Here is an 18,961-nt window from a genome sequence, read left to right as displayed (position 1 = left end):
CTGCCCTCCAGGGAAGCTGGGGTCCTGGCCCATGTCTTCCTACCTGAGAAGTTCTCATCGGCTCTCTATCCCAGCACTGAGTTACCTACAGATGGCTTTGGGAATCTGAGGTTTTTGTGAAAATACTTCTTTTAAAGAAATATGTTTTATTGAATAAATGAGAAGTGCACACAACCATTTTACTGGTCAAGCTTTTCTAGAAAATTTTAATATGCTAAAAAAAGTGAGATCACTTAAGTTATATATTTTGATATTGAAAAAGTAGAAAATTTGGATAGGGATTAAAGAAAAACCAAAAAATCGCCTAGAATCCACACCCAGGAATGACCAGCCTTTGCTTACTGGTTTGTGTAATTCCACATTTTGTTTCATGCATGTAATTATATTTTCTTTACAAAAAGGCATTATATTCTACATACTCTTTTGTAACTGGAAAGCACAGCTTTGGGCAAGTTTTATTCCTTCTTTCTCATTTTTGGTTTAAGAAACCAAAGGGATTTAAAATGAGACGAATTAATCAATAATTAAAGCAGGGTTATTATACCATTCAGATGAAAGAAAATTTACCTTGACAGTTGATATGCTTCTCTTATAGAATACTACAAATAATTTACCCCCAGGAATTTGAATACTGATGAGGGATATATTCATTGTTTACTTTTAAGACCAATCAAATGTTCAATAAATACTTAACCAAGTGAAATAAGGTTTTTTTCTTGAGATACATCACTGTTACTTTAAGATATTTGGGGATGGAGGCACTGTATTATCTACAAGAATATTTTATTCATATATTATCAAAAATATTAAAATCTGTTTAAACAGATCATATTTTGATTACTTTTTAGGTTTCTCGTAATCTAATCCTTTAATCTATATTCTAGAGAAAAACTATTTTGAGTGTTTCTTTTGCAGAGTGTGTTGGATTGGAAGAGAGGATTATAAAGTGACAGAATTGCAATAGTAACATGGAATATCCATAAAACTTCCTTTACAATGTTGTTTCTTTGGCCTTTATGGCTTTATCCAAAGTTTTAGCTATTGAGGAACTCTAGTATTCCCACTTTCATAAAGCAATTTTATGGGACCATAGAAATTGATTCATAAAGTCTTAGACCTGGAAAATATATGGACATCTATCCAGGCCTCGGTAAAGGGCTCATTTTATTAAAAATTAATCATAAATTATTTTCTCTATTAAGACATTAATATGAGGACTTTTTTGACAGTCCGATGCCTAGATGAGGAAAATTTTTCTTCAAACATAGTTTGATTCCATTGAAGTAATAACCTTCAACATTATGGTGATTTTGTAGTGACGTCACTTAAACACCGTTTTGTCAAGATCTTGCATCCTACCTAGAATATCTCGATTCACATGGGTAGATATTTTCTTGAGGATAAGCAAGTTCTCAGGGTTGTTCATGAATGAATTCAGCCCGCCCTCAGGAACTGGGCTAGGTAATGGAGATGTGCAAAGAAAAATAAAACAAGCTCTCTTTCCTTGAAGAGTCGTAATCTGGTGGGAAGACAGATATGTGAACAAATTCAGGAAGGCTTCCTGGGCCCACTTAAATTTAACTTTGAAATAGCATAAAGAAAACTTATGGTTCTATGAATGAAAGTGAAAAATTATTCCGTGTTTTGAGAAGATCCTGTTTAGAGTTCAATAAGCCAAGCCCAGTGATTGAGAGTTGCTAAAAAGTATAATGGACTGTTTTGGAGTCTGGGGTCACTGAGGAAATAATTGAGATGTGGAGAACTCGACACCTGGTGTAAGAATGCCACATCTGGAGAGAGTCAAGATGGCCAGCACCTTAGAACCATGCTGAGCTGCAGGGAGCACATGGAGCCAGTGTGGCCATCTGCTGTCTGAGTGAAAGGAAGACACGGGTTCATGGATATGTCAGCTTAGCGAGACAGGCTTTTTGAATTACCTAGTAGTCTGGAAAAGGCAATCTATGGATTCATTCCTCCCTTCTACTGCAATGTCCTGGGGTCTTTCAGTGCTAGGGTCATAATTAATACAGTCACACGCTGCATAAAGACATTTCACTCAACAATGGACCACGTATACTGCGGTGATTCCATAAGATTCGTACCATATAACCTAGGTGTGTGGTAGGCTATACCATCTAGGTTTATGTAAGTACACGCTACGATGTTCGCACAATGATGAAATCGCCTAATGACGCATTTTTCAGAATGTATCCCCGTCATTAAGCGATGCATGACTGTAATTTCTCTCTGTTTTACTTGTGTAGGCTTGAGTGGGAAGATGGGAAAATCAAGGTTCTTATTGGACAGTGTTTACTCTGAGAAAAGGAAGATATTTACTAAATGCCTGCGACATCGTGGGAAGCATTTGGAATAAAATAAGTTACATTTAATAGGCCCTTAGTAAGTTTCAGGCACTGTTCAGATCTCTTTAAATACATCATCTCATTTGATCCTTTCAGTAACCTTCTGAGTTAAGTACTTTGTCATCTCTGCTTTACTGATGAGCAACGTGGGACACCGACACCTTAGCTTGGTAACAGACAGTTAAAACATGGTGACACCAGCATTGAAGCCCAGGCAGCCTGGCTCCAGAGCCTGAGTGCTTAGATGGCATAGAGCTTTGGGAACTTGGGAAAATTGCTCAGTCTCTCGAATCCTCTTTCCTCATCTGTAAAATGGGAATAGTCATAATCAGAATAGCGCCAGCTCCGTAGGGTCATCATGCACGGAAGTGCTTTGCATAGCGTTGATGTGCCGTCACTTCCCTCTCTGCTGGGCCCAGCACTCTAGGATGATGGCAGAGGCTGGGAAAGCGAAGTAGGGCACGCTTCTCCAGTACCACAAATGCCACCTTCTTTCAGCACTTCCTGCTCCGAGAGTAGTCAGGATAAGTGGTCAATAAATGGTAGCTACTGGCTTTATGAAGTTGTCATTTTTATTTAATCTGTATCCTGAAAGTGATATTGTTTTCTTGAAATCAGCAGGGAACATATATTATACCGTGCTTGAGAATGAAATTTGTTTTTTCTCACCTACTTGTGGTTGCTCTTTGGGTTAAGAATAGACCGTAGTTGGCACATTATTGCCAATTTTAGAGGAATGTGCTATAACAATAAACAGAAAGAAATTCAGAGGTATTCCAAGTCAGATTCTAGTCCTCATTTGCTTTGATTCAGATTTTTTGTGAAATAGCCACTGGGAACGTAATCAACTCAGATGTATTTTATATTTCTCAAATGACTTTGGGTTTGAAGCACATTCCCTCAGAGGTTAGGTGTTTACCATTTCTCAGCCTGAAAGGATGTGTTCATTTTTGCTCAGGAATGTTGTGCACATCCATGTAAATCTGCACCAGTGTTGGTATGTGAGACGTGGTCCTCCGGAGAAACAGAGCCAATAGGAGACATATGGGTGTCTTTAAATATATATCAAGAGAGATTTATTTTAAGAAATTGGCTCATGAATTTGTGGGGACTGGCGAGTTTGAAATCTAAAGGGCAGGCCAGTAGCCTGGAAATTCAGGCAAGAGTTGAAGTTGTAATCTTAAGTCTGAAATTTTGAAATTTGTGGGTCAGGCTGGTAGCCTGGAAACTCAGGCAGAATTTCTGTGCTACAGTCCTGAGGCTGAATTCCTTCTTCTCCTGGAAACCTCAGCTCTTGCTCTTATGGCCTTTGACTTCATCCATATTATTGAAGGTAATCTCCTTTACTCAGTCAACTGATAGTAAATGTTAATCACACTACAAAACACCTTTACAGCAACATCTTGGCTGGTGTTTGATCAAACAGCTTGGCACCATGGCCTAGCCAAGTTGACAGATAACATTAACCATCGCATTTGGTTTCCGCCTTTTTGTGAAAGCATCTGTTGCTAGCATCCACCAGTTTCCCAGCTCATACCAGTTCAGGTCTAACACTGGTGTTCTCATAACTCCATCAGGAGCTTAGAAACTTCTCTTACTCCCTCCTAAAGTGTTTTAGTAGTACTTCTGTTGGTTGACTGAGGGGAAAAAATGAGAAAGTTTAAAAAGAAGGAAAAAACTTTCGCTAAGCAACGTAGGAAATGTGAATGCTTGGTTTATGAAGGATGTACGGTGTGCCGGGCCAAGGTCAGTGCCTTCTTAGAGGGGCTTACAGTCTGCTCTGGCAAGGCCAGCAGAAATGTAAATGCGTGTAATAATGCGTGGCAATGTATGCAGGAAACAGTGGGGTAACAGAGAAGTGGTGAAGAGCCGCACCTGAGTTGGGGGTGCAGCCTGTAGGGTTAAGGGTTAGGAAATGATTCGTCTTTGAGATTGAGGCTTAAAAGAATCATTTTGGTTTGCAGCTGTCTCTGGCGGAAGTCAAGGAAGAGGGGGTGATCCCAGAAGGATGGTGATGTGTGAGACCAGATAAGGGAGGTGGGGCTGTTCAATGGCTTGACCAACTTGAGTGGAGGGATGAAAGTCTCAGGACTGTGAGATTGGCCAAGGACAGGAGAGAAGCGAGTGTCAGAGGTAAAGACGAGTCACGGAAGAGTTTTAAACCAGAGAATAAAATGGACAACACTCTTAAAAAGAGGCTTAGTGTTTAAAACTCAGGGGGTCGGCCTGGTGGCGCATCAGTTAAGTGCACACGTTCCACTTCTTGGCGGTCCGGGGTTCACTGGTTTGGATCCCTGGTGCAGACATGGCACCGCTTAGCAAGCCATGCTGTGGTAGGTGTCCCACATATAAAAGTAGAGGAAGATGGGCATGGATGTTAGCTCAGGGCCAGTCTCCTCAGCAAAAAGAGGAAGATTGGCGGTAGTTAGCTCAGGGCTAATCTTCCTCAAAAAACAAAACAAAACAAAAAAAACTCAGCCTGTTTCGTTAAACAGTATGGTTGTTTTCAACCTGTATAAAATAGGAATTTGGGTTAGGAAATCTCTGGGAAAACGGATTTCAGTTCAGTCTATGGTGTCTTTACTGCTGCAGTTCAAAGTCATCAGAGCAGCCTTTCAAAGGACAGAAACAGGTCTCTCTGGAATCTATGTGATAGTTGAGTTCCAAGTTACTTCAAAATGGGCACAATCGAAATACGGATTCAGTTTGATAGAGGATGGGAAATAGGAAAGAAATTTCTAAGAACTTTCTGTGCTGAGCCCAATTTCACTTTTCTGTTTATGACTATTACTTTCCTTTCCAATTTACCGAGAACTAACATAGTGTCGTCGATTTATGTTTATTTAATACCCTGGTGTTCATGATCCAAAATAATTTGTGAGATCCTTAGGGATGGTGCCCATACATTTGCTTCATTTGTACCCAATATGCCTAGCGTACAGCTGGGCACATAATAGCCACTCAATGTGTTGGTTGATCTGTCTTAAAAATGATGAACTACTTACTCAAGCCTTTCTTCTTTCTGATGACTGTTAGAGTATGTAGTTAGTATCAAAGAGCTGGAAAGTGAAGTCTGAGGTGCTCATAGTGTCTCCTGGCAAGTGCTGCTTGTAGGATGCTGGTTAGTGCTAGTCCAAGTGTCATTTTCCTTTAAACATGCTCCGATGCTTTCTGCTAGTTAACAGCAAACAGAAACTTCAAGTCAGGGAGCAGCTTGTCCTCCTGAGGTTTCAGGCCAATCGATGGTTTTTACTCTGGGTATCGACAGCTCTCTGCTGCATGCCCTTATCTTTGGCTACATGGGTAGACTGTGGTGAAAGGGATTATACTGCTTTTATTGCCTCTCGGGGTTTAATCAGTGCCCAGCAAGCACTGTGTGTGTCTCTGACTTTCTTTTGCCTTTTAATTGTCCAGGCTGTGGGGCTGTTGATGGTGCTGCTTTGTGTGCTCATACCTTGATTGATCAGTTTTTTAACTCAGAGCTTATGCTTCTTTGCAGGATGCCACAATTTGGAAGCCCGATTCATGCCAGAACTGCCGTTGCCATGGTGATATCGTTATCTGCAAACCTGTGGTTTGCAGAAACCCTCAGTGTGCCTTTGAGAAGGTATAGTATCCTAACTGTACCCTACGTGTATTGGTAAAGTCAATGAAGGGTAGGGTTTTTGCATCTTTCCAGTCATCTGGCTTTGACATTTATCCTAATCTCTAATTGTAAGCTTTATGAAATGCGGGAGAGAATTTTAACATATATCTAAGAATATCTTAAGTTGTTTATTGAGAATTTACTCTGGACTAGACACTCAGTTAAGGGTTTACAAATGTTATCCCATTTAATATTTTGTGGGGTAGGTATCTTGATCCCCACTTTACAGATGAGGAAAGTGAAGCCTAGAAATTTTAAGCAACTTAACCATAATTATGCAATTAATAAGCTGCTGTCCAGAGATTTTCCCAGGTCTGAAAGATGCCAAAACTACTGATACTAACCACAGCATTTACAAGACATTGAATGGATTGAAAGTCAAGATTGACTTCTTGAAGCTGGTTTTCTAAAAACATTGTTCCTTCTGCCACTGATTATATTATTGTGCTGTCACTGGGTTCCCTGGGAACATGGGAGAGGCTTGACTCAAGAAATCTTGTGGTTGACCGCGTGTATGAAGGATCTTTTCTCCTCTCTCCTCTGTTAAAATTTTCAGTTTTCTCTGACTACACGTCTATTCTGTTAGAATATTTTTTTCCAGGTGCTGACTCTTTTCTTTTTAAAATGAGTCTATTAAAAAAAAAAGAAAAAAAGCTTAAGCTTCAAATTTGAACATTTGAAATTCCCTGGAGAAGACCAATTATTTTCTTTAAAAAGTATTCTGTCAATTTCACAAGCACAGTTTCTTTTCTAGTTTTCTCCCTCCCCCCATAATAATTAATCTTGAGCCTTTATGCCTCGTAATGCTACTAAGTTTCTGTTTGTTTCTGACATTGGAGTGAAGGTTCTAAGGGTATTTCTCAGTTTCTGCATGGGTATATTTCTGAGAAGCTGGGTGTGCATCAACTGTTGGTAAATTTGATAATATTTTATTGTATATTTTGGGGCTTTCTATTTTATGGAGTAAATACTCCTAAAAGATCTATATTTAGCTTTCTGAGTAATTCATGTCAGAATCTGAGCTGATTGTATAAGGGCTATGAAGACATGCCTCCTCCACTTCACGTGCATAATTGTGGTATCAGGGAAGAAGCCCTGAGTTAAATGTTAGAAAGCATTGGTTGTATTGCTGGAAAGTGAATATGTTCTCCACCAGGGCTCAGCAGACTAACTCTGGCCTGCTGCTTGTTTTTGTGTGACCTATGAACAAAGAATGGTTTTTACATTTTTAAATGGTTGGAAAAAATCAAGAGAGAACAATATTTCTTGATGTGAAAATTATATGAAATCAAATTTCTTTGCCTGTAAAGTAGATTTTATTGAAACACAGGCATACTCATTTGTTTGTGTATTGTCTATGGCTGTTTTTACACTACCACAGCAGAGTTGTAGAGTTGTGACGTAGACCATATGTGGCCCCTAGAGGCTTGAATATTTATTATCTGGCCCTTTACAGAAAAAGTTTCTGACGCTTGTTCTATATCAAATGTGCTTTTGTTCCTTCCCAATTTGTTCTCCTATTTTTTTCACGTCAATAAATCCCTTCTTTTTCTTCCAGTTGCTCAGGCCAGAAAACTTAGCGTCATCCTGAGTTCCCTACTTGCTCCCGCATCTCACATCCAGGACATTAGCAAATCCCCCAGCTCTTCATAACACAGTACATTCCATATGCAGCTTCTCTGCTCCTACTCTGGTTCCACCTATTATCATCTTTTACCTGCATTCTCACAGTCACCTCTTAACTTCTTTCACTGTTTCTGTACTTGCCTTTTTCGCTGTAATCTTGATATAGCGGCCAGGGTGATCCTATTAAAATTTAAGTCAGATCATATTGCTTCTCTCGTTAAATCTGTCTAGTGGCTTCCAATGGATCCTCTTCTCACTTCGAGTAACTCCTCGCACTGTCCTTTAAGGTACTACTGTACCCCTCTAGTTAATTGCCTGTTCTCTCCCTTCCTCGCCCTGCTTTAGATACCAGGCCTGCTTGCTGTTCCCTGGATATGCCAGGCACACTTCTGCCATTAAGGCATTTTCACTCTGCTGTTCCCTCTGAGATTTGTTTTTCCTCCAAATATATATGTGGCTTGATCCTTTTCTTCTTTTAAGTCTTTCCCGAATGCCATTCTATTTAAAATTGCAAATCTTCACCCCCATCACACATTCCCTCTCCCTCTTCCATGCTTTATTTTTCTTCTTGGCACTAACTGCTATCTGACATACTCTATATTTTACTGGTATTCCTTGTTTACTGTCTCTTTTATTCACTGTGTATCCTTAGCGCCTACAATAGCAGCTGACACATGGTAGGCACTCAATAAATATTTTTTGACAGATTGAATGAACGAATGAGAGATGAGGCTAGAGAGATGGTAAGTTCAAGGTTATGGAGAGCCTTCTATGCTGTACTATGGAGCTTGGAATTTTATTTTTAAGATGATAGAATACTAATGAAGTTTTCAGGCATATGGGTAGAATGGCCAGCTTTTCTCTTAGAAAGAATCACTCTGATTTTTCAAAGATAATGCATAATATTAGAAATGAGTGGATCAGTTCAGAGGCTGCAAGAATAATCCAAATGAGAGGATGAGAACTAAATCACAGCGCTGGTAATGTAGGGATCAAGAGGAAAGGTCAGGCTCAAGAAATATTTAGGGGATAAATCAATAGAACTGGATGAAGGTAGGCGGGTGAGGGAGAGGACAAGGAGAGATGACTTTCATATTTATGGCTTGATGACTAGTTGGTTAGCTGAGCCACCAAAGGATATTGAGAATATAGGGGAATGAGGAAAAGCATTCCATCTGGTAGGAAAATGATGATTTCACTTTGAAGAACGTTGAGTTTGAAGTGTTCATGGAAGAGCCAGGTGGATATGTCAAAAAGGCAGCTGGATATATGAGTCTAAAACTCAGAGGAGAAGACAAGGTTCGAGATATAATGTGGGTATCATTAGCATATAGCCAGTAGTGCAAACCTTTAGAATTAATGAGCTCATCCAGAGATTTGGAGAAGAAAGAATACAAGATCAAGGATGGAATTTGGGAACATGGTCATTTATGGGAGGTGTACATAAGAGGGGACTTAGGAAGGTTAAGAAGACATAGTCAGAGATGTAAGAGGTAAGAATTGGCCAGAGAAGAGAGCAGTATTATGGTAGCCAGGAAAGTAGAGAGTTTCCAGGATTTTGTATCCAGTGTTGCTCACAGGTGAGGGAGTAAGTGGGAAAATAGTTTAATATATTCTGCTGGATTTGACAACATGTAGGCCACCGGTGGCCACGATGAAGTTGATATCAATGGAGTGGCAGGAGTGGAAGCTGTATTGCAGAGGTTTGAGAAGTAGATAGGAAGTGGGGAAAGGGAGCCAAAGAGAAGGCTATTCTTTCAGGGAGATTCACTGAGGATGGAAGGAGAGAAGTGGGACATTAGGCAGATGCCACTACATCTGTGAAGTTTCTTTGAATGTTCCATCCCCAGCCATCGAGCCTCCTGTGTACTGCCATGGTGCTTTGAGTTACCCTTATCATGGCCCTTGAGCAGACTGCAAATGCTCGTGTGTTTTTCTGCTTCTTCCTCTAGGCTCTTAGCTTTTTGAGAACAGGAACCTTGTCTTCTTCGCTATTGCAGCCCCATCAAACAGCACAGTGTGTGGCACATAGAGGACGCTCAGTCCATATTTGTAGAATGGCCAAACAAGAGACTGGAGAAGGTTTTGTTTTGGTTCTGGTTTTTGATATTAGCATGAGAGAGACATGATCACCTTAGGAGGGAAAGAGGAATGACCTAGAAGACAGAGAAGTTGAAGATATGGGGGGTAGGGTAGGAGGAGAGACAGAGAAACAGAATGAACAAATTAGAAGGAATGGTTTTTGGAGAACAGAGTGTGTGGGATCTAGAGCATAGGGTGGGGAGAAGAACTTCATTCTTAAGAGTAGAAAGAAAGAGCCATGGATGGATACAAATATAGTTAAATTTGTGAGTAAGAAAAGGGACAGGGTACTGAAGTAGCTCATACCTAATGAACTTACTTTGTGAAGACTTTAAGGTTTGGTTGGGGGATGGAAGAAAGTAGTGAATGTTAGGAGATGTCACTGAGGGGAGAAAGGGACTGACCAAGGTCAAGGTAAAGCATTTGTGGATGGTGTTGAGAGCCCACAAGAACAGGAGACCATGAACCTGTGGGAGTACCAAGCTGCGTGGTAGAATGATTTCCTCAGCAATGCTTATCAGCCAGGTATAAAAGAAGATAAGGCAAATTGTGAAATAGATCCAGGATTGGGATTCTGCCATATTAATAGAAGTAATAGAGATGCAGGAAGTGTTGGGCATTGAGGCTAACATGAATAGGAAAATGAGGCCAGTGGAGGCTGAATGATTGCAAGGAAAAGAAGTACTCAAGCATCTCTGAAGGAGATGAAAAGATGAGTGGGAGTGAGGGTGAGAGAGCACTAAAGGCTAGAAGGCTCAGATTCAGAGTTCAAGGTTTCTGGTATAGAATAAGTGGGAGTATGGACAGGTCCCAAGGTTGACCGTGGCCACAGGAGCTCAAGTGAAGTAGACATGGAGATTGTGTGAATTGAGGTGATCAAGGATAGAATGTTAGACTGTCTACTTTTGTGGACATTGAAGTTGTCGAGAATTATGTCTAGACATAGGGTAGAAAAGAAGCTGAGACCCAGGTGCCAAGTCTTTAGTGAGTGAGTGTGAAGGACTGATCAGCAAATTGGTGAATGGTAGTAATAAGGAAGAATGATGCAGTCGGAAAGCATGAAGTCTCTAAGGAAGTTGCTTATCTGTAAAATGAGAGGGTTGGAACAGATGATCCGACCATAAGAAACTTTCAACTCCAAGATCATGTGAGTATACCACAGAGTATTTGGGTTCTTTCTTTCTTTATTTTTTTTTAAAGATTTTTTATTTTATTTTTTTTCCTTTTTCTCCCCAAAGCCCCCCCAGTACATAGTTGTATATTCTTCGTTGTGGGTCCTTCTAGTTGTAGCATGTGGGATGCTGCCTCAGCGTGGTTTGATGAGCAGTGCCATGTCCGTGCCCATGATTCGAACCAACGAAACACTGGGCTGCCTGCAGCGGAGCGCACAGACTTAACCACTCGGCCACGCGGCCAGCCCCTTGGGTTCTTTATTTTAAGTATTGAAATAGATCATAGAATGATAGAGGCCTCCAGAATTCCTTAGTCAGGCTTTCTCATTTTTATAGACAAAGAAACAGACTTCTGGTGGTTTAGTCACTTGCTCAAAGACACCGAGCTAGTAAGTGGCACAGCCATGACAAGAAGCTTAGTCCCTGGCTCATGCCCCTGTGTAATTTCTACTCCATCATGTTGCTTTTAAGTTTTCCTTTGCATTTCACAGCAGCATGGGTTGTTATTCAAACCTGCTGTGGTACACTTACATTAGTTCATGGCACAAGTTAATGAACCACCATTATACCCTAAACAAATTATTATTATTATTTATAATAACTTGGGCTGATATCATTTTTTAAAAACTTTTAAAAGCCCTTTTACAATTTATGTTTTTCTCATGGATTACCTGGAAATAACCTAGTATCAATGGCAATTCTGATAGATACTTGCGTCTGTCTGTCTATCTATCTGTCTATCTATCTATCTGTCTATCTATTCATCCTACAATGATATATAATGGATTCTATATGCATATCCATATATGCGTATCCTATATGCATAGCCAGCTGGATGGCTAGATAAATAGAGACAGAAAGAGAGACAGAACAGCGAAAAGATTGAGAGAAAGAGAAGAGAGGCATTTAGAACCTTGACTGTTTAGCCCGGTCTTGTCAGAACGAATCCCTTCTTCAGGATTTCTGGAGAACATATATACATAGAGGAGAATGCCATGCCAATAAACACTGTATTACATGGTGGGCTTTCGACTACAAACCTCAATGCAGATAATAATTAATTATTAACTAATCGAGTTGTGAGAATTAAATTACATATATTTATACACACATATCTACATATATATACACATATGTACGTAGAGACACATATACATAGAAGAGTACCTGGCTATTTTAAGTACTTAATAAGTGTTAGGTATAAGTATCAAATTGTCATAATTATTATTATTAGTTGGTTCTTCTAGATCCTAGGCAAGTAATCTTGCCCAGCTCCCTGACAGTCTTTCATTGATGTCTCTTGCTCATGTGGCCCACCCCAATGCAGTGTTCTCCAGTGCAAAGCCTGGAGGGGTGGTAGGCTTTTGTGTTCTGCGTAGCCCACGGCTCACGAGGCTATGCAAAGTCACATGATTTGGTTGCAAGAGCTCCCTGTCTCGCCATCTCTGAGCACCCATGTACAAATTCTTTGCTCTTTCTTTAGCTTCAAATCACTTCTTTCATGTTCTACCAGAAGTTCAGTATATGGACTCAAGATGAGGACCCCCTCACTGCCATTGCCACCACAGATAAATAATATTATGTTTATGAATGAATTTTGAGGGCCAAATCTGAAAATTAGTTTTTATATAAGACAAAGAAAGTTAATTTGGGAGCATAAAATATCCCTTGAAGTCTTCCATTTTGCCTGCCTTTCTCTCTTGGTCCCTGCGTCCATGTTAGACTATAAACAACATTTGGATTATCTCTTTTTCCAAGTGTATGAAATTCTTAGTGGAAATTAGGCTAATGTAGTTTCTACATTTACTATCTTAGTGGAAATTAGACAAGAATAGTTCCCTCTTGGGGTTCAGAGGGCATTTTTCTGAAAAATCATTAATGTTGCTTAATATGTACAATTTAATAAAATCCCATATCGTATATTTTATCCTTTATCAAGCAAATAGGAAGAATTTGGTGATCCCTGTTACTGGTATATTTATCTGTTTAGTGGATTAACAATTGTAAAATCTTAGTCCTGTTTCTCACCCACTTTTGTGGATGCAGTTATGTAAAATTAGAATTCTCTTATAGGTATAATTTTTTTAAGGGAAGCAGCCCCAAATAACAGAGAAACATTAGTACACACACACACACAAATTTCTTTTTCATTCTATTGGCTGAATTCTTTGGAGACTTTTATTCTGTGGACAAGTCATGATTTCCTGGCTAATGCAGGGTGTCCTACCATTTTTGGTCAAAATAGTCATTGCCTGTTCTGCCACATCTCTAGACTTGAGGAAGTGCTAAGATATATAGTGATGGAGCAAGATGAGTCAGAGGATCTAACTGGAGAATCACCCAGCCCCAAAGACAATTGTATGTTCTTTGCTCCATGGTTTTAATAACTCTTAGATAAATGGGTTCTTCACAGTGGCAAATGGATGGTTAGTTAATATGACAACTTCCCTATAAATCCTGGGATATCACGTTCTCTTGATAGTATCATATCTTGATAGGAAACACATTTGCAGTTACAGAAGCCTTGAAAAACAATGCAGTTCTTTACTGGAGCCCAGGCATTCTACCAGCTCCCCACAGTCCATGAGATACCTCTACAACAATGCTGTTTCCTCTCCAGCTTTGTCCTTTAGTCTGCCACCCCGTGCACCTTGCTACTCTGCATCTCAGATAAAAGCGAGCATCAGCTCTCCCCCACCGGCTATAGATAGAGTTATCTATCAGCTTGCTAGTGACCTGCCAGCTCTGGGGCCACGCCCTACTCAAAGTTTCTCAGATAGAGCATTTCTAGTGAATAAAATTCTTCACTTCATTACATGTAAAAAGATGTAGACAATTCTCAAGGAAATTACTTTTACAAGGGGGTTCATTTTATCATTGAGAGCTCATCTTGACAGAGGGAATCCTTTTTGTTAGTTTACTCAGTTTATCCTGTCTCTTGTCACTCGTGGAAACTTACGAGATTGAGTGAATCTGAGATGAGCTGGTATCTGATGAGCCATTGTGACTATTTGCTGCTGCTGTTTTACACTGAGCTGTCTTTAAATGCTCAGGGAGAAGTGCTTCAAATAGCCGCCAACCAATGCTGCCCTGAGTGTGTGGCGAGGACTCCTGGATCTTGCCATCATGAAGAGAAAATCCATGGGGTAAGTGTTTTCTGACGCACGGTTGACTCTGCATCTGTAGATCATTGACAAGGGAAAGCTGAATGCTAAATTTGTGTTGACAAGAGAGGTTTTGTTTTCTTTGTCTGGGCTTTGAAGCACCTTCAGGTGCTCATTTGACTTTCCATGGGCATTTAGATTTCCTGAATAAGATTAAAACTGTCCTATTTCTTCCATAGGCCCTACATAAATATTTGTAGGTTGAATTTGTGTCTCTATAAAGAGTAGTCTAAGCATGTTGATGACGAGGATGTTGTGATGCTGAATAGTAAAAGTACCACTTTGCCTTTGTATACCACATCCACTTTTTCACTTGATAGTTACAAACAATCCTGAGTGGGTGAGTAGAGCAGATGTTATTACTTCTATGTTAAAGATGAAAAAGTTGAATTGCAAAGAGCTTCAGGTACTTGCCCAATGTCGTATTACTAATAAGTGGTACACCCTGACCTGGAACCCTGGTCTTACTCCTGATTCAGGGCTCTTTCCATTAGAGTAGAGTTTGTAAACCTCAGCACTATTGACATTGTAGGCTTTGTTATGGGGGCTGTCCTATGCATTGTAGGATATTTAGCAGCATCCCTGGCCTCTATCCACTAGATGCTAGTAGCACCCCCATGTCCTGACAACCAGAAATGTCTGCAGGCATGATCAAATTTCCGCTAAGAGGCAAAATGCTCCTCTACTCCCATTTAGAACCACAGTACTAGAAATTAATCCTAAAGTTCTTTTATTATACTTTCTCATTCCAGAACCTTTAGGATTAATTTAGAGATATTAAATACTGATTAAAAAGTACCATTGCAAGGTTTATAATAGAAATTATGAAAATAAAATGGATACAATTCATCTCCACCCATACATAAATTTTACCCTGAGGCAGCAGGTGAGGTTGAATGTGATGGAAAGAGGCTCTTTGCTTTAATCCTCATGTTCTACCTGATACAAGACTTTCCCCAAGTTAGTGTCTCTACCCATTCAGGACAGAGCATTGGTTAGCGGGATTTGATATATCCACTCTAGGCTGCTATTCAGTGTGTATACCTAAAACTCAGAGAGTACAATGCACTTCCCCATGGGACAGGATCATCTCACTTGAGCTGCTCTCTCCTAATTACCCGAGGAAGCCCTTTTTTACTTCTGCACAATGTGTTGCTGAAAGACACCCAAGCAGGATCTATGTTGAGATTGTCTTCATACCCCGTTTCACCCTGTACTGCTCAATTCAATCCATGTTATATAGGGTGGTGTAAACTTTGCACCCACAGAAAAGGGTCCCCTGTGAAATGGAAAGTGCTGCAGGGCAGGTTGGTGATGGAGAGAATGCCAGTTCATAATGTTTGGGATAGGTGTGTGTTTCAAGGTCAAAAACACCAAGCTGAATCTTTCAAGTGAAGGGGCATCTAAAGTCAAGATCTGGGGAAAAACAGACATCTCAAGTAAGAGGTACATGGGAAATCAGGGTTCAGTAAATCTTTGCATGGACCACTCTAATGACACTTATCATTTGCTTTCTCATGTTATATTTGTGCACATGTGCAAGCTTCTCATCTTGATTTAAGATGCCTGAGAACGTTGATAATATTTTCTGTATCTTTGTAGTGATCTTCCTTGCCGCCCACCTAACCTGGCATTTAGCACTGAACTTTTCCCACAGTAGGTACTCAATAAATATCAATGACCCAAGGATTCAAACAATGAGTAAATCCCTTGTCCAGCGTATCCATTGTCCTAAGGGCATGTTGGTCATTGACCAACTAGCTGTGTGACTGGGCAGTTCTAGGACCACAGATCTGCTGGATGGGTTAGTGAGAAATCCACTTGGCCTCCTCCTTTTTCTGGGAGAGTTCGGAAAGCTCTCCTTCTCCCCTCCTCCATTGCAGTTCACCCTTTTGCTGTAATACATCACGAGGAAAGCTCTAAACTGGGTAAGAACATGTCCATGCATCGTTTAGCCATATGCAACTTTCAAAATGTACTTCCTCAGAAAACGTTATAATTGTATTTCTGGTACTTGATGTAAATGGAGAAAAAGGCTGAATTTCAGGAACTATAGTTTGATGGCAAAAATCTCTAATCTGCTTCTTCAAATAGAGATAGAGGAATGATTTTTTTTTGTCAAGACAAAATCTTCTAATTTTAATCTTAGTCTAAAGTTAAAATGATCATGTTTCTTGTCTTGCTGTTCTTTCCTTTCTTTCTTTCTTCACTTCCCCTAGATTCTTGCCAAATCCTTCTTAATAGTATTCGTTTTCTTGAGTGGGTTAACTCTTGTCTGGGTTTGGTCTGAGTCTCACCTTGGCACTCGCATCACTAGGTTTTTCCTGAATGTTGGAGCCTTTTTTTGTCCTTCCAGCTTTCCCGGGAAGCAGTTTCCAGAGCACTTTCCTCTCCCTCTGAATAGCAGTAATCCTCTTTCTTTAGCTTCTGGCTGGCATCCCATAGGGCAGGTTATGGAGACTCACTCCAGTAGCTATAAAATAGCCTGGTGTTTTAAGAACTTTGCAACAGTGATCTAAAGTGAAATCTTTCCCTTAAGAGAGAGATTTAGAAGAGGCTTTAGCATGGGATGAGTGTGGCAGGAGGGGAATCAGCTGAAGTGACATTGTCGCAGGGTTGAAACAAAAGAAAGTCAAGGATGGTTTGAGCCCAGGGAGGCATGAGGAGGCCACCCTTTAAGGAAGCAGGCTTGCCTTGCTAGGGGACCTCCTTTGCTTCCAAAGTAGGCAGCATCTTATACAACTGGTATTCCAACAAGTCAGGACAAGTCCTGACATCTTTCCTGGAGTGAGGAAAACCTTTGAGCCTTTTGGCTGACTCCAGGTTATTTGAGAGTTTTACATGGGCTTATTACAGCCAGCATTTGGGGGACTATTTCATCCATGACCTCCCCAAAGCCATCCCTTCAAATTAGCCTTTGGATCTCTGCCCAGCCTTGCCAGCCAGTCAGGGAGACAAGCCTGAAATATGTTTTCCTAAAGAGGGTTGGAATGCTTTTCCCCACAAATTAGCTTGTGAAAGGGAGGGAGAGGACCATTAATCCCCTTTCTTTTCCTCTGTACTAATTTAATCCAAGCACCAGATAATGTCGTGTCCGAGAAGATAGTGCTTGAAGACTCTGAAAAAGAAAGTGGGAGGTGGTAATGCCCTGGTGCCCACATCCGATTGAATAGGGGGGCATGGAGGAAGAGGTCTGCTTGCCTTGCCTGTCTATGAGGCTGAAAGGAGAACTAATTTATGTGTGTGAGGGAGGAAATGAATATTGAATTCTGCAGGTTTGTTCTCCTCAAAGTAGAGGATGTAATTATAATATGCACTGAACATTCCCAGATAGTTAGTATTCTGGATCTATAACTTCCTACTGGAACAAGTTATATGAAGAAAAATTATTTTTTTTGTTCTGTCAGTAAGCCTGGCAAATGCTTTATGACCTTATCTTTCCTTTGGACTTATGTCAACAGCCAAGCCGACATGTTAGTTGGCTATGCCGAAGAAGATATTGAAGATGTTGTCTGCAGAGTGCACTTTTGCTCAGTGTCAAAATCTCATGTTTTCAAACGGTATGAATGAGGTTAAGATGGCACAGCTAAAACTGGGTCTTGTGTAGGAGCATTGCTTTGTGTGGCTGTTATTCCTTGATTTTGCAAAGCTCTCTTTGCTGCTACAGTGTTTAGAAAAAATAAGGCTTTTGTAAATGAGTATAGAGAACTATATATATTATGTATAGATCTATCTATCTATCTAGGTATATATATATATATATATATAGGCATATGTCAAACCCCTTGATCTCTAGGCTTCCTCTGGTGAGAGGGGCATCTTTGTTTTAGGAACAGGAATAGGAGATGAAGATGGAGGGGACTCATGTGACTTTTCCCTGAGAGAGGTGGGAGTAATCCCTCTCCATGGCTCTGTGCTCTTTGGGTCACCATCTGGAGCTTCTTCTGAGGCTCTGACGTCAAGCAGTGGAATCTCCCTGCCCAGTGTTCTTTGTTGTTCCCATAATTCTCAAGCTTATTGTGAAGGGAGAATCCCTCTTTGTTTTCTGTCTCTTGAGTTAGATGATAGAGACACGTCATTAGAGAGCTTGAAGGCACTGAAGAGATTAGTGATCACGGCCCTCTCATTTTACAGGTGAAAAAACTTTGGTGATTAACAGGTTGTTATTATAATTTTTGTGGTCTGTGTGAAAGGTGGTGTGATTGAAAATGTTTAAGAAACGATAGTATTCTTGGTAGTAGTAAAAACGAGCTCTTGTTTTAATGAAATGAAACGTCTAGATGTTTAGAAGCAATCTCCTAACTTTTAATAGAATAAGGAAGTTCACTTCAAGATGTTTTATACACAGCCTTCAGACTTTACTTTATTTAAGATATATAAATGATTTTTTAATATTTTAAAGAATTATTTGCCCTCAAATGACGAAAGTAAAAATAGGTTTATTGGTGAAAATTTGGAAAATAGAAAAGTATACATGCAGAAAAAATATCCACTAGAAATCCCCAAGCTCTGAAACTATTGTTACTGTTCTCTTAGTTATGGGTGTAAGAGGTGGCAGTGGCAGTGGCGATGGATGGATGGATAGATAATAGATAGATATGGATATATGTTTTTACATAATTGTAATTGTACTGTGTGTAGATAGATATAGATGTACGTTTTGCATAATTGTAGTTATACTCTGTATACAGTTTATATCTTGCTTTTTTACATAATGTTATGTTGTAAATAGTTCCTAGCATACTCTTGGAGAACATGATTTCCTATTATCAGGCATTCGGGTAGCTTCCAATTTTCCCTAAAATATTTCAGTTTCACTATAAGGAACAATGAGATGGAATTCCTTGCATTTAAACTTTTTTGTGTATCATTGATCATTTTTCTTCAGATAACTTCTTAAAAGTGAAA

The 18,961-nt window shown here is 39.9% G+C and overlaps 1 protein-coding gene across 5 annotated transcripts in view; it reads left to right on the top strand.

The window, feature by feature from the left end:
• The window catches only part of FRAS1 (Fraser extracellular matrix complex subunit 1), a 426,477-nt gene that overhangs the window by 154,407 nt on the left and 253,109 nt on the right, over window positions 1-18,961 (top strand). For all 5 annotated transcript variants that reach the window (XR_011538148.1, XM_070612755.1, XM_070612754.1 and 2 more), the window contains exons 3-4: window positions 5,863-5,970; window positions 13,943-14,035. Coding sequence is in view for 4 of the 5 variants with exons in the window: in XM_070612755.1 (XP_070468856.1) it covers window positions 5,863-5,970; window positions 13,943-14,035 (201 nt within the window). In the remaining variant the exon portion in view is untranslated. The remainder of the gene's footprint in view (window positions 1-5,862; window positions 5,971-13,942; window positions 14,036-18,961) is intronic.

Source organism: Equus przewalskii, chromosome 3 (assembly GCF_037783145.1).
Source record: "Equus przewalskii isolate Varuska chromosome 3, EquPr2, whole genome shotgun sequence".
NCBI lineage: Eukaryota > Metazoa > Chordata > Mammalia > Perissodactyla > Equidae > Equus > Equus przewalskii.
Note: the sequence above shows the minus strand (reverse complement) of the source record. Positions and strands in the feature narration are given on the sequence as shown.